Below are 15,848 nucleotides of genomic sequence, written 5' to 3'. Positions count from 1 at the left end.
CATGGAAGGTTGCCTTTGAGGGAATGCAGGTTGAAAATAGTTTCCCCCACCCTGGTCCGGAGCATGCCAGAACGCCGGGAGCACAGCGAGGTAACATTTTTGCAGCCTTCCTCACGGTACATTTCCGAAGCGGCCTTTGCTAGTAAACAAATGCCAATCCTCGATCTATTCAGAGGTCATTCTGAAAATCTCACATTCTTTCCCCGAACAACAGGATTAGACAACAATGGTGAAATACCTGTGAGCTGATTTATAGTTAGCATTCCCAGAATTCTTGTTGTGCCTGGAGGAGTGCCTGTGCACCTTCTCATTGGTTTATAGTTAGCACTTTTGGTCTCTCTCACACACAGCCCAGTCTCAGGCTTTTGTTTTGTGCAAAGGTTTTCATGATGGGTGAACCTCGGGGCTGAAGTCCAGGACTTTGCAGCCCAAGGGACCTCCCCCCACCCACAAAATGACCACCTGGAGAGCGGCAGGTGTTGGAGGCAGCAGCAAACAAGCTTGATATCAGCACCTAGGCTGAAGTAAACATGCCATTTTAATCCCTCTGGTCATGATGGAGCTATGGTTCCAGTTAGTGTTCAAAACTGCACATATTCAGAGTGTTGTAGTATAGAGGTGCTGTCCTGTGCTGCTGCTGAATCTGATGAGGAGTGAAGCAGCGATAACTCCGAGATGCATATGCAAGTAAAGGCATCACTGGTCTCTGGGGACAGCCTCCACAGGTGGGTATTTTGGCCTCTTTCATTATTTGCATTGCAATCCTATCTATGCCTATCCAGAAGACACAGTAAGTTCAATGGAGCTTATTCTCAGGTTAAGTGTGTATATACAGTAAAGGAAGACAGAAGTGCCTGGCGTGCTCTGGTCCATAGGGTCACGAAGAGTCGGACACGACTAAACAACAAATACAGTAAAGGTAAAGGTAAAGGGACCCCTGACCATTGGGTCCAGTTGTGACCGACTCTGGGGTCGCGGCACTCATCTCGCTTTATTGGCTGAGGGAGCCGGCATACAGCTTCCGGGTCGTGTCCAGCATGACTAAGCCGCTTCTGGTGAACCAGAGCAGCACACGGAAAAACTGTTTACCTTCCCGCTGGAGCGGTACCTATTTATCTAGTTGCACTTTGACGTGCTTTCGAACTGCTAGGTTGGCAGGAGCAGGGACTGAGCAACAGGAACTCACCCCGTCGCGGGGATTCAAACCGCCGACCTTCTGATCGGCAGGTCCTAGGCTCAGTGGTTTAACCCACAGCGCCACCCGCGTCCCTGTGTATATACAGTACTGCAGCCTTAATGAATGCGCTTGTCCCATGGCACAGCCACAGCTAGGAATTACTCTTGCACTATAACATGTCTGCTGTTTTATTTTGGGGGAGGAGTGTCTGGAGTCTGAAAAACACTGGTGTAAATCAACGGGAGTACAAATTTAATCACTGTGTGGTGTTAAAAATAAATTCTACACGATACTACACAGCCCCATGCATGTCTACTCAGAAGTTAAGCTCCACTGTTTGCAATCTGACAGTGTTTACTCAAAAGTAAGCCTCACTGAGTTCTATTTAACTCTTACAAGAATCCTGTGCGGTAGGTTAGGCTAAGAGGAGAAACTCTTCATGGCAGATGAAGATCTGAACTCGAGTCTCCCTGGTCCTAGTCCAGGACAGTATAGCACACAAGCTTACATCAGAAATATATTTTGTTACCAGAGATATTTTCAGTTCATGTATGTACTACTATTTTTAGGTGCCCTTTGTAATCCAAAGAAAACACCACTGAGCAATATTCATATTTAAGCAAGCACACTGCGATGCTTCGTGGGTTAATTGCTGCAATAATTTGAAAAATGAAGATGTGCAGCATTGCTTAAATTGCAGGTATTTGATCATTACAAAATGAACTGCTTCACCCCACCACATTCTTTCAGCCCTGGAATTTTCTGAGAACCTAATGGTTTTCTTGCTCTCTTCCAAGATGGGGTTTCCTTTCAATTCCTTAATAAATTGCCGTATTTTTTGCTCTATAAGACTCACTTTTTCCCTCCTAAAAAGTAAGGGGAAATGTGTGTGCATCTTTTGGGGTGAATGCAGGCTGTGCAGCTATCCCAGAAGCCAGAAAGCAAGAGGGATTGCTGCTTTCACTGCGCAGCGATCCCTCTTGATGTTCTGGCTTCTGAGATTCAGAATATTTTTTTTCTTGTTTTCCTCCTCCAAAAACTAGGTACGTCTTGTGGTCTGGTGTGTCTTATAGAGCGAAAAATACGGTATTTTCATTGACACCACTTGAAGCTTAAAATGAATACTTATGTAACTGGCAGCACAGTTGAAATACCAAACATATTCTGTTTGTGGATTCACTTTTTTATGGAACATGGCAGTTTGGAATATTTAGGCAGTTTGGAATATCTATATTATAAGTATTAGGGCTGTAGGGTTGTATCCAACAATGTCAAACCCAGAATAGGCCCACTGAAATCAACAGACTTAAGCTTTACCCTGGGTATGACTTTGTTGTATTTACACACAGTGAGGGACTGTAATACAATCCGGCAGTCTATAGGTAAGCTCCATGCTATGTATGTCTTAGTTCAGTGATGGGGAACCTGTTTCCCTCCAGCTGTTGGATCCCAGCTCCCATCAGCTCCAGCCAGCAAAGCCAATGATCAAGGATGATGGGGGTTGTAGCCACTGCTAAAAAATGATACTGAGCTGTACTGTGACCATTGATCTGACCCAGAATAAGGCAGCTTCCCCCTTTCCTGGAATTGCAACCTTAATAATTATACAGTGGTACCTCGGGTTACATACGCTTCAGGTTACATACACTTCAGGTTACAGACTCTGCTAACCCAGAAAAAGCACCTCGGGTTAAGAACTTTGCTTCAGGATGAGAACGGAAATTGTGCGGCGGTGGTATGGCAGCAGCGGGAGGCCCCATTAACTAAAGTGGTCCTTCAGGTTAAGAACAGTTTCAGGTTAAGAACAGACCTCCAGAATGAATTAAGTACTTAACCCGAGGTACCACTGTACTGGTAAGCAACATTAATGTTTCTGAATATTTTTGATGATACCAATGTAAATATATAATGTATTGTCAAAAGAATTGGTCTTAAATATGAATAGTCATTGCAACTCAATGGAAAACAGTCCCAAATCTTACACTGGATGCTTGGTACTGCTCACTCTGGAATATAGCTATTATGGAGAAAATAATTTGAGATTTTGGCAAGGACCAGAACCTACAGCCACTTTTTATACGATTTGGCATTCCTTTGGGGATATATACAGTGGAACCATCATTTTCAAGACAACTCTCCTCACAAGCCTGGCAAATCTGGAACAATAGTTGATGATCTGAGAAGGTTGATTGCCTTTACTTGGACTTTGATAGTTTAACTCAGTGCAACTACTGATTCAATGCGCCTATTGTGTTGTTTTTCATCTTTTATTTTTCATGTTGTTTTAACTATCCTCCCTCTTTCTTTCCGCAGGGCAAATGAGTCCTGCATTGCAGCGGGATCGTAGTCCCTTCCAACTCTACAATTCTATAGCCATCATTATAAAATGGAGTTAATTTTTATTTTAAAAAAAACTTTGCAAAACAGCAACAATTATTATTACCACTGTTATCCCGGTAACCAACATGGCTTAATAACGACTCGCGACCCAAGCAGACCCGCAACAGGTCCCAAGCCGCTTCTTTAACGAGCTATTTATCAGCGCAGCCGGGATCGTGCGAACAAGAGCGCGGCAGCCGAGGCGCGGGACGTCCATCGGGGCCCCGCCCATCCCGCGCTTGACGAGCAGGGCCCCGCCGCGCCCCGCCCCTTTTCTTCCCCCGCTGGAATGCTGAAGGGGAGGGAGGCGGAATGACGCCGGAGCCCGGGTCACGTGGCACGAGTGGAATGCTAACAATGTAGCGAATGTCCCAACTGTGCCCGGCCGCCGCCGCATTCGGAGCCCGAAAGGGGGAAAGGGAAGAATGGAGACGGAGCGGAGCGCTGGGGGCGGCGGCAGCAGTCGAGGCAGCGGCAGGAGGCAGCGGAGAGGAGTCACGGCGGCGGCCGCCTGATTCTCCCGCGGGCACCGAGAGAGGGAGGCGGCTGCGTGCGGGGAACCCCCTTCCCCGCTCGACCAAGACGGTAAGGGGGTTGTTGGAGGGGTGGGGCAAGGGGGCTTCCCTCTGGTGGAGCAGGCTGAGCCCTTCCACCTGCCCCTCCCGCCCCGTTCGGCGTTACTTCGCAGCTTTCTGGCTCCTCCTCTCTTTAAAGGGGATTTTTGCAGAAGTTGCGCAGGGATTTTAGAGGGGGCGGCTTTCCCGGGGGAATCCTGAAGTTGTTCTTTAAAAGAAAAAGAAACAGGCATCCATGCGACGCGATTTATTATTCCGGGAAGGGAAAGAGGCCGGGAGGGAGCTGGGCAATCGGCGGAGGAGAGCGGCTCTTCTTGGAAGGAGAGCGGAGGAGTTCCTCCGAGGGAGCGGCGGAGGGCAGCTGCTTTGGCCAAGAAGCGGAAAGTGGCCGCCTACTCGACGGCGTGTGCTAAGGACACGGGCCGTGCGGGGGGGGGGAGGGCTTGGCAAGCCAGCAAAGCCAGGGCTGGGCGAAGATGCGGTTGTAAGGAGGGAGCCCTGTGGGCCCAGACCTCGGGGGCTCGACGGAGGAAGGCGGCCCGCGAAAGCATCTTCCCGTTTTCAAGGCTGCTCGGGACCAAATCCCCGCGCTGGATGGTGGCTGCCGGCAGCCCCAGAGGCGGCTGGGGTGGAGAAAGTGGTATCTGTGGCAACAGGATTTGCTGGCAAGCCGAGGGAGGGTTGGGATTCTGGCCCGCCGCTTCCCCTTTGCTTTGCTAAGTGGAGCGCTAGTTGCTGACCAGGGGGGCCTCGTCGGCTAAATCTTAACGTTTTTAGAGGGTGTTGCGCAGCATGCAGAAGAGGAAGAGCGAGCGAGTTCTGGATTACTTGACGTGCCCTTGTATCTGGATTTAGGGGCTGAACTGGCCGTGGTGTCAACCGCTGGTGGAGCCAGTTGCCCTGTAAGCGTTTCCACACGGTCCCCTATGGGCGCGTTTACACTCCCAGGTAAGCCCATTCGCGTGTGTAGCGTTAGCTCGTCCAGGGAGAGGTGGCTCGGGCAGTTGAGCCGACGGCGGCGTGTTCATTTCTACAGGCGAATGGGGCTTCTTCCGTGGTAAAGGGACGGTCGGGAGAGATGCGGAACAAGATGGGCAATATTTTAACCCGTGGCAAGTCTTAAGGTCCAAGTCAACCTTTACGCAGGGGAGGGGCGTGTGCGCGTCCGCGCCTTAAAATAAAATAAAATCAAATGTGGGATTTTGTTGTGTCCTTTCGGTGTAGAACAGGGCCATTTCTAATTCGCCGCGCGAGTCCGGGTTTCATTCTAATTATTATTTCGGATTAAGCCGTGCGGCGCGCAAGAGCGTGGTTATTTTCTTCTTTTTTTGAGGATGTGGCCTGGAAGGGACAAGAGACGGGGCTTTCCTGCCCGGTCCTGTGCTCGATTCCTCGGAAGTTCCGCGGGGCTTGGCGCTCCAGAACCCCGTGGCGTGCTCGGGATTGCAACCTCCCGGCTGCTGGAGCGGCCGAGCGACCTTCGCCTCTTCCTCTTGCCCAGCGCCACACCTCCCGTGGGCTGTGGAAGCGAGGAGGAAAGGGGGAGGATCGCGCTTCCACTTCAAGCCTTTTTCCAGAGAGGCCTTTGCACGGGCGCGGCGGCGGCGGCGGGGGGAGTCGCCGTGAGCCTGTGTGCGCCCGGCCGCTGTCGCGCTCGCCCTCTGCTACAGCGCGGCGCTCCCTCTGTTTTCGCTCGAGGCCTCTCGCGGCTCCCCGGCCGGAAGAAACCAGCAAACTTTCTTCCCAGCCCTTGGAAGTCGGACGGCGCTGCGCGGAGGGGAGTGGCGCCTCGGCCGCTTGCTCGAGTCCCAGTTCTGGGCCGGGGGAAATCTTGGAGCGGTTGCCTCCGCCGCCCATCCCTTATGCCCGGGCCTCGCCTTCCCGGCTTCTCCTCACCCGCTTTGGAGGAGATATTGGTGGCCGTGTGACAGCTGAGCCCAGCCAGGACCTTCCTTCCTTGCTTTCCCAACCCCGGCCCCTCAGTCTTGGAGAAGCGCCCTGCCACCTCTCCTCAGTATGGGCTTGGGGGGCGCGACTGGGGCTGAAGTTTGAAGCGGGGAAAGGCTGGAGCTCGCTTTCAGCGCCAAAGCAGAACTCCAACGTTTTCATTGCTCCTGGGCCTTCACAGGAGAATCTTGTGCATGGTTTGGGGAAAAGTGGCTAGAGATGTTTTTCTTTGGGGTGCAGCGGCGTAGCGTGGGTTGTCAGCACCCGGGGCAAGGCAAGTAATTTGCGCCCCCTAACCTGTGGATTTGCGCCCCCTAACCCTAACCCCCAGATGTTGCGCCCGGTGCGGCCGGCCCCCCCTGCACCCCCCACGCTACTCCACTGTTGGGGTGGGCTCACCAGGTGAGGCAGTCGCCTCAGGTGGCATGGTCTACAGCGGAAGCACATCGCAATGTCCATCTATCTCCTCCTTTTGCTGATGTAGATCTTCCCTCACGCATTCCTGGATGTGGAGGGGGCCCTTTGTCATTCTGGGGGTCTGCCAGATGCCAAAATATCTTCTTTTTTTCTACCTCATAATATTAGAACTCCCCACCCCGTCATCCAGTGAAGCTGAAGGGTGGGAGGGAAATTCAGGATAGCGCCAAAGGAAGCAGTTCCTCACACAGCATATAACTGAGCCATAGAAAATGCTATAACCAGATGTATGGATGGCCACCAATTCGGATGACTTTAGAAGGGGAAGAGGCATATTCATATTCTATAAGGCTCTTGGTGGCTACTAGTCATAGTGACTGTGGATGCTTCCAAATACCAATTGCTAGCGGTCACAAGCAAGAGTGCTGTTGTGCTTATGTCCTGCTTGTGAGTTCCTATGGGCAACTGGTTGGATATTGGGAGAGCAAAATGCAGGGCTAGATATGCCTTTGGTCTGAGCCAGCGGTGCTCTTCTTACACTCTTAGAACATTTTCACAAATGACATTTTATTGCTGCAGTTTCTACCACAGATGTAAATCCGATATTGCTGTGAGAAATTTGGCTTTAAAATTGACAGTCTTTTACTTTCCATTCCACATTAGTTAGCAGGAGAGAGGACCAGAGAAGAGGTTCCTTTGCGGATTTTTGAGAGCGAGACATCACTGTGTGCTAGAAGTTGAAGGGGGACCTAGCTTCATCAGGTCAGGTGACTAGCCATGGAGACATGGGTGGTAGGAAGCAGTTGATGGCTTGGGTCTATTTCTTTCTGGCAGATGCATTTTCAGACAATCATTTTCTTTCCTTATATCTTTCACCACCACTTTTTCTCCCAAGTTACAAGGATGTTAGTAGTTTCAGAGGACTCTTATCATTCTTATAGAGCACTCTGGGAGTTCTCACTTCAAACAGACAAGCAAAATGCTGCTGATAACATTTTCATCTCTTGTGAAGGCTCTCTAGGAAAGCTCAATCCATGATAACTATCTTAGGTAGAATGCATAAAGAAAGCTAATTCTTCCGCAGTTTCAGTTGTTCTTTATGCAGATTTCTGCGTAACTTGAAAGTTACACAATTAGCAGTTTGTTCAGCAAAAAAAATAAATTGGTTGTTTTGCAGAATTGTAGCAGTTGTTATTATGTGGGATATTAAGCAGTGCTGAATTGTTCTTTAAAAAAGTGAGATTCATTATGCTCTGTGAAGTTCCGTAATAAAGGAACTTTTGACAGCTGCAATTTGTGTAGGCATTTCTATACTGCAGGTTTATTTGTGTTTGCAATGTTGTGTTGCATAGCTTGGGGTGCATATAGCTGATATTTCCAGGGTTTCCATGTTAAGAGCATATGCTGCATCTGTGGGCAGATTATCCTGGGCCAAATGGGATGTCTTTAGGGACATGTGGGAATGGCTCTCAGCCCATGATTCTGCATTTGTTTGTACATATTGAGGTCACGCTGGGACAACTGGGCTCTTGCTTTTCTCTTTTTCATCTGAGCTCTCACGAGAATTGTGTAATCCTCTTCTTATTCCACATGTCTAGCATACTAGTGAGTATAGCGTAGGAGCAATTGGTGTCATGGGTAACTCGTCTGGCAAAACATTTCTGTGTTGCACAATTGAACGGCATATTGATGGAGATGGGGATTGAGGGTGTTGAAAAAGAGCAACTACGTGGAAATGAAGTCACCGGGGTATGTATGTGCCTCACCTTTTTAAACCAGGGAAGTGGATCAGACAGGTAACAAAGACCAGCAGTCTCTTCCTATTCTGCATAACCCGAACAATGGGATCTGTCTGTTCTGTGTCCTAGTCATCATCTGTACATTCACCACAGACAAGCAAATCTCCCTTTACACACAGCGTGTTTCAGTTTTGCGTTGGACCGGAAACTAGAATTCCCCATGCAGACAGTCCTTACTGAATACTTTATCCTTTCTGGGGATGGGCTGCAATTGCTCACCAACCCATGCTTCATTCCCAAGCATGGTAGACTGAATTCCCCACCTATCACTGCCTATCTCCTCTATAGCACTATTTGGTTGGCTTTCTGTTTGCTGTATGCTGATGGTGTAATAATAATAATAATACTGTAGCATCAGGCAGTACTTCTCTTGCCCCTTTTATCACCTCTGCTGTTCTTGAGCAGAAGATGCTAGTACAAAAAAAGTGGTAGGACTTTTCTATGGTTCACCAGAGGACCATCGCTGGTGTGTGTGTGTGTGTGTGATAGAACCATATAGACAGAATTCTTTGATAAATGCAATAACTCCACATCACAGAAATCTAGCGAGAACTTTACAGTACGTCCACTGAGTTGTAAGAAGCAGAAGAGTGCTAGTCTTTTTTATGGCCATTGTAAAACATCCAGTGTTTAATTCCACACCCCAAGCGAGAAGGTCATGTGCCTGGATTTACCTCTTTGTTCCCCAATATTAATCTGCTGCAAATAAGTTATTAAAGCTTGGAGACACCCAAATGATATTGGAGCTCATTTGTGTGTCAAGGACAGTGCATGCAATTTGATGTGTAATTTGAGGGAGAGTCACTGCTCTGAAGAGCTTAACGTCTAGACTAATAAGATTGACAGATAGCTCATCTATGCTCGAGTAAAAGTGCATAGAGCACCAGAATAATCTGTTCATATTCTCCGGTGCTTGAAATCCCTGCAGCTATTGGCAGAGGAAGGGGGACTTTCCCCTTTGTCTCATCTCACTGCTCGGGAATCTGGAATCATAGTTGGACAAAATATGCCTCCTCTCCCAAGCAGAGCCATATTTTACTCCCACTCTCAGAGGTCTTGGATGGAAGAAAAATTACTTAATCCTGTTTTGCACACTCCTTTTAGAAACTTGGGTTATGGTATTTCTGAGGTGCCTGAGAAATTTGGCTGCAGGAAAATCTGACTTTGGAAACTGCTATGGCCTGATTTACACAAGCAGCAAGGTGGCATCTCTTTGAAAATGCACATGTGTTTGCCGTGCTGTTGCAACCCCACTTTCAGGCATTTTGCTATGGGATGGCAAAAGTCTATAGAATTGCATGGTGAGCCTTCTTACACAGAACATGGAGCAGCCTCCACTCAGTGAGAAACAACCATGCTGTCGCTTGTGTCAGTTCTGAGAAGTGTTCCAGTGTTTTGCCAACTCTGAACATCTCCGCACATGCTTTTCAAAAAAGTGAGGGGCAGGTGATCTGTATTCTGGACAAAGGCCTTGTTTTAAGGAATGTGACCCTTTCGTTGTTAGCCATAAAGTGCATGAGTGCAGTTAGCAGTGTTTCACTGATAGCTGTTCGTTGCCTGTTTGCACTGAAAATGTAGGAGGTCATGGCACACGACAGATGCAGATGGAGTGTTGGTGTCTAGGTTTTGCTTTGTTCCCTCGTTCCTAGTTATGTGAGAACTCAAGTTTATGGTTCAGTTTGAATGCTGCAGTCTGAAGCATGAGTGTGGGAAAACAGCCTGTGGAGATATATACATTGAAGCTAGGATGCAAGGAATATGTATGCGTTGTAGAATGCGTTGTGCATTCTCTGCAACTTCAGGTTCTTCTCGCTGTCAAACGCAACCGTTCTGCTCTTTAAACAGAAGCTAAAGCAATGGCTGCAGTGGCAAATGAAAGTTTCATCCACATGCATGGTTCTCCTTTCTGTTTCTTCTTTAGATTATCTGCAAAGTTTACTGTTCCCTCACTTGCTCATCTCAACCTTTTGGGATCCTAGCCCAAGTACGAACCTTTTCAGGAGAATTTGCCTGTTCCTTGAAGGTTACTGCACCCCTATCTGTAATGTTGTGGGCCAGGAAAAGATAACAGGAGTGTGATATGGCATTATTTCAGTAGCTGCATCAGTATTCCTTTGTAAAGCCTGCAGTTCCTGGTTATTCCATTCAGGGAAAGGAGAACAGCCTATATCCCAACAAGGCCCCCAAAAACCTGTGCTGATGAGCCTTAAAAGAAATATTAAAAAACAAATAGGAGAAACAGTTTGAAAAATAAGAAATCAAATATTCGAGGGGCCCCAAGGGGATCAAAATTGCATGTTATTAAAACCCACACTTTAATGTAAGCAGCGATACTTTTCTTGATTTGCTTTTTCAAAGGAAGAATGGATGAAGTTGGCACCTTCTTGTAAATGTAAAAAGCTGATGGGGAGACACTTTGCTCTTTGGTGGTGAGCTTTGCTTTTGGTTTATAGTAAAGCCCCAGTGGAATCTGGTTTGGATTTTGAATCTGGGTTAAGTTTCTAGTTGCTGTGCTATTTTCATTCACCGTAGGTATTTGATTCATTTTATTTCCGTGCTACTTTCCATTCAGATGAATCCCAAAGCGGCTTACAAGTAATAAACAACGGCAACATAGTGAAACGTAACAGAACATCACAAATGCTCTCTTCAGGTTAATTCAATCCCTTTTTTCAATCTTCTTTTTTCTTTCACCTTGATTCTTTTTCCATATACTCTCCAAATATTTTGAGAAATATATTTTTTTTTGGGGGGGACCCTAAGCTAAGAAGTAAAAATAAATAAATAAATTCATTGGAGCTAAAATACTAACAAAATGAAAATACATTGCTGCCGGTAAAAACCCTGACGCAAAATACCAAGCATGGGGGATAGACAATCGCCCTCTGTATAGGGGCACGTCCCTGCCTCTGTTGGCATCGTCTCGAAGACTGTCTGTTTGCATGTGGCTCTGGAGATTGAAGAAACCCACGAACAGTTTTATCACGCCTACCCTGCTGATCATGCCGTTTTGGGCTCTCCTCCAGAGGAATGTGGACTGTTTGCACCAGCTGTGTGTGCTATACCCAGTTTTGCCTCTGTGTTGATGGAAGGCTTGTCCTCGGCACAAGTTTTCATCTACAGTATATACTTCTGTTCCTCCCCCTCTTCCCTGCTCCCCCACCATTTCTGGAGATTGCTTTTTCCTGTTTTATAAAGAAAGTAGTTCGGTAGTAGGGAATGTGATCAAAATCTAAATCCTAAGCACAATTTATTGAAAGCAGTAAAGTTCTATGTACATTTGTTTAGGATTTAGGGGAATGGAACCTCAGGAATCAAATGAGCCCACACTGTCTGGTCCTCAGAACTCTCCCCAGGACCTTGCAGAGCCTGCTGGGCAACATCAAGTTCTATTTTTTCTTATCCTCTTTTTACTTTATCCTCTTTTACTTATCCTTTTTTTACCACTGGCATATGGCCCTTGGAAGGGTATCTAGAAGGGAATGAGACCCTCCAGTGGAAAAAAGGTTCCCCACTGTAAATAATGCAAACAATATTTAGAAAATTCTCATATGTGCGTGCTGTTGAAATGAATGGGAATTGTACGAGAGCTCAGAAACAGCAGAATCATAAAACTGCAGAGTTGGAAGGGACCATGAGGGCCACCTGGTCCAAAGCCTTTGTAATGCAGTGCCAGTGTGGTGTAGTGGTTAAGAGCAGTGGACTCGTAATCTGGTGAACCGGGTTCGCTTCTCCGCTCCTCCACATGCAGCTGCTGCTGGGTGACCTTGGGCTAGTCACACTTCTCTGAAGTCTCTCAGCCCCACTCACCTCACAGAGTGTTTGTTGTGGGAGAGGAAGGGAAAGGGGAATGTTAGCCGCTTTGAGACTCCTTCGGGTAGTGATAAAGCGGGATATCAAATCCAAACTCTTCTACTACTTCTTTCGCCCAGCGTGGAGCTCCAACCCACAACCATGAAATTAAGACCTACCAACTGAGCTAGAAACATATTATTTGTAGCTAATTTGTCCCCAGAAGAGCAAAGAGACTCAGGCTAGGTACAAACCATATATTTAAAGCGCATTCACATACCCAAATAATCCTGGGAACTTTAGTTTATTCCCCCACAGAGCTGCTTTTTAATGAGTGAATATATTTGTGTTGAAATGTGCACCAGTCTGTTATGTGTAAGAAGGGTCAGGGACAAAGCCCATAAGAACACAGGAGCCTGCCGGATCAAGCCAATGTCCCATGTAGCTCAGCATCCTGTCCTCTCAGTGGCCACCCAGATTATTAGAAATTGATTTAGCGTTGCCATTACCCCAGGCACATCTCTTCTGAAGTTTCCCCCTTGTGCCTCCCTTCACCTGCTTTTGACTCAAGCAACAAGAGTTTGGCTGGTACAGTTTAGCTGGCATAGTTGCGCCACCCCGAATTACTGCATCAATGAAAAATCTCATGAATGTTTACTGGAATTCTTGAGCACGTCTAATGGCAAGATTACAATTTAAATAATATAGGCTGCCTTTTCCAGTTAAGACTCTGCCAGAGTGGCTTGCGATACCTTACCAACAAACCAATGTGAACATTAAGCCCAGCACAATAATAAAATGCTCGTTATTAAAACAATCCATGGTATGCTTTAAGATCCACACAAACACACCAGTAATGCATACACATTCCTGCAAAAGTAAATGAAGCCGCCTTTTCAGTTAAATATATCAGTTTCTATTTACCAATAAAAATTCTTGGCCATAATGGACAGAGACTATTCCAGGTCTCCTCATAAATGGCATAAGTCGTCATTCTTAGATTTATTTGTTTGTTATTTAGATATTTATAAACCTCACTTCCCTAAGAAATGTAACAAGGCACTGTACAACAGAAATGGCAGGATCTCTATGGATTGTGGCTAATGTCTTCTGTATCTGGCTTCAGAAATTGGTCGTGGGAGGACACTGAATGTGGAATAACTGGTAATGTCTCCACAGCCTCAGTGGTTGAGGGTGGAGTGTAAGGAATCAGGGGGCCTGTGAGGTAATTGGGGGCCCAAGTTGTTCAGAGCGTCATAAGTTGGATGTTACCAAGTGCACATGTGTTTCTGATAACACACTACGGACAACATGTAAATGTGTGTCATCATGGAGGCACAGTTTTTCCAGTGCAGTTGTGCAGCAGTCCTCTTGCTTTTTTTGTTGCTCTGCACACCTTAGAGATGGGCTCTAAAGTTTCTCAGTAAAACTTGTAAATTGTGTGTGTGTGCGCGCCCGCGCATTTGTAAACACAGTGATTCCATTCTGGAAGTTCTCCTGTCATTGCCAAATGCTGACAATTATTATTTGTTACTCCAAAAAGCTCAGAGCAGCATACATGAGATAAATCCAATTTTTATATTCCCATCCACTCTACTAAGAGTAACTTGCATGGCACAGCCTTGCATGGATATTTTGACTCCTTGATCCAGAACTAGCAGTCTGTTCACTGAGTACAGTTTTTTTTACCTCATTTCCTCTATTATTGTTTTGTTATGCATTAAATTTGTTAGTGGCTTTATCTTGCCCAGGGCAACCCAAAGTGACTTACAGTTGAATCTCTAGAACTCTCTCCTCATTGAATCTCCCAGACGCCCAATGCTCTTCAGGAAAAAGTTTTAAGAGCTTCTGGGGAAAGTGTTTTGTTTATTGTTGGATTGATTTAGTATAAAACTTCCTGGACAGTTTTAATTGTGACATATTTCCATATTCTGCATGCTCTTAATCTTATCTTTGTTCACCATTTTGGATTTCACAAGCAAAGCAGCAATGTGGAATATAATAACATACCAGACTGACTCTTGGGAAGAATTCTTTTGATAAAGAAGAAGAGAACTGCATGACTATATCTGTGTTCTGCTTTCTTCCAGATACTAAATAGCAGCGAGATGGAAGTTTCGGGGTTCCCCTCTGTGTACAGAAATTCTGAAAACTCTGAACTGAAGAAGCTTGAAAGTGGCACCTGCTCCTTGAGACTTATGTAGAGTCATAGACATACCAGGGGACTTCGGAGAATACGGAAGTGTGACACAGTCTCCTCTCCAGTTTTACCATTTATGTTGGAACTACTATCAAGGGATTATGTTTTGCAGCAAACTGATACCTTCAGGAAGAACCGCGTTGAATGTCCCTTTGGTTTTATGCAAAAGAAGTTGGAATTTATGCTGAAACAAACCTGGATTAACCATGAGGCCAAAGACTTTTCCTGCTACCACTTACTCTGGGAACAGCAGACAAAGATTGCAGGAGATCCGGGAAGGTTTGAAGCAACCTACCAAATCTTCTAGCCAGGGATTGCCCGTTGGACCAGGAGGCGAAACTTCTCTGGACCCTAAAATTGCAGTAGGGAAAGATGCAGCCAGGCAGCAGCAAATGAGACCAGTTACCAAGTTTGGGCCTTACCAGAAAGCACTGCGAGAAATCAGATATTCTTTGCTGCCCTTTGCTAATGAGTTGGGCACCACTTCTGCAACGGTTGAAGTTAATAGGCAGATGCTCCAGGAACTGGTGAATGCAGGGTGTGATCAGGTAAGCATTATATTAGAGCAAGCTGGCTCTGCTTCAAGGCTGTATTAATCGGATAGTGATATTGGTGGAAATACAGGCATACAAGAACCAAACGAAACACTCCCCTTCATTATGGTCCATGGGGTTGAGGATTGTGGTTCTGTTTACCACATGCTGATGTGCTTTGCCACAGCATTCACTCTGCCATGTTGAGTTGGGGATTGAAAGAGAATGGTTGACAAAATGAGATGAAATACAGTCATACCTCGGGTTGAAGTAGCTTCGGGATGAGTATTTTTGGGTTGCGCACTGCGGCGACCCAGAAGTAACGGAGCACATTACTTCCGGGTTTCGCTGCTCGCGCATGCGCAGTCAGTCAAAATGACGTCACACGCATGCAGCGTATTGCGACGCGCGAACGCGGGTTGCGTTCGCTTCAGGATGTGAACGGGGCTCTGGAATGGATCCCTTTCGCATCCACAGGTACCACTGTACTTTGCATTTTTGTTCCATAGACTGCTCATAATTTTGCTTAAAAAAATGCAACATGCTTAAGTGACGATGTGATTTATTTGTTTATTTTTAATGTAACAGAAGAATCTCCAGTGGGGTTTGCCACTGTAGATTCAAAACCAGGGTGGAATCTACACACACATTAAAAACACACAGTGAAAATGCTTTTTAAAAAAATCATTTTGAAAAATACATTGAATTTTGCATAGCTCGCTTTCGCCATCTAGTGCCACATTTGTATATTGCACTTCACAACACATTTAAAATGTTTTATTTGTAGCTGCGTAGATGAGTTCTAGGATTCACTGGGGCTTGTCTACACTGGAGTTTGCTGCGTGTTTGCATTCACATTTAATTTGCGTTGTCCACATGACGTTACCTTCAAACAACATCAATCTCCCCCAGTAAATTTGGGTTTACCTGATACAGGAATAATCTGAATGTTGAGGGAAATTAGGCACAAAACTGTTTCACTTGGGGGTCACAGATGATTTGTTGCATTGTTTTGGGAGTGGATCAGTC

At 46.3% G+C, this 15,848-nt stretch overlaps 1 protein-coding gene across 2 annotated transcripts in view; it reads left to right on the top strand.

Moving 5' to 3' along the window:
- Positions 1 to 3,912: 3,912 nt before the first annotated feature.
- LATS2 (large tumor suppressor kinase 2) overlaps positions 3,913 to 15,848 on the top strand; it is a 47,576-nt gene continuing 35,640 nt past the window's right edge. The window contains exons 1-2 of one of the 2 annotated variants that reach the window (XM_081860142.1): positions 3,913 to 4,141; positions 14,177 to 14,834. In XM_081860142.1, coding sequence (XP_081716268.1) covers positions 14,493 to 14,834 — 342 coding nt within the window. In that variant the 5' untranslated portion in view covers positions 3,913 to 4,141; positions 14,177 to 14,492. Of the gene's footprint in view, positions 4,142 to 4,620; positions 5,080 to 14,176; positions 14,835 to 15,848 lie in introns of those variants that run through there. The other variant, XM_081860143.1, reaches the window with a different exon arrangement.

This window comes from Podarcis erhardii, assembly GCF_964252035.2.
Source record: "Podarcis erhardii genome assembly, chromosome: 4".
NCBI lineage: Eukaryota > Metazoa > Chordata > Lepidosauria > Squamata > Lacertidae > Podarcis > Podarcis erhardii.
This window is presented reverse-complemented; position numbering and strand designations above follow the sequence as displayed.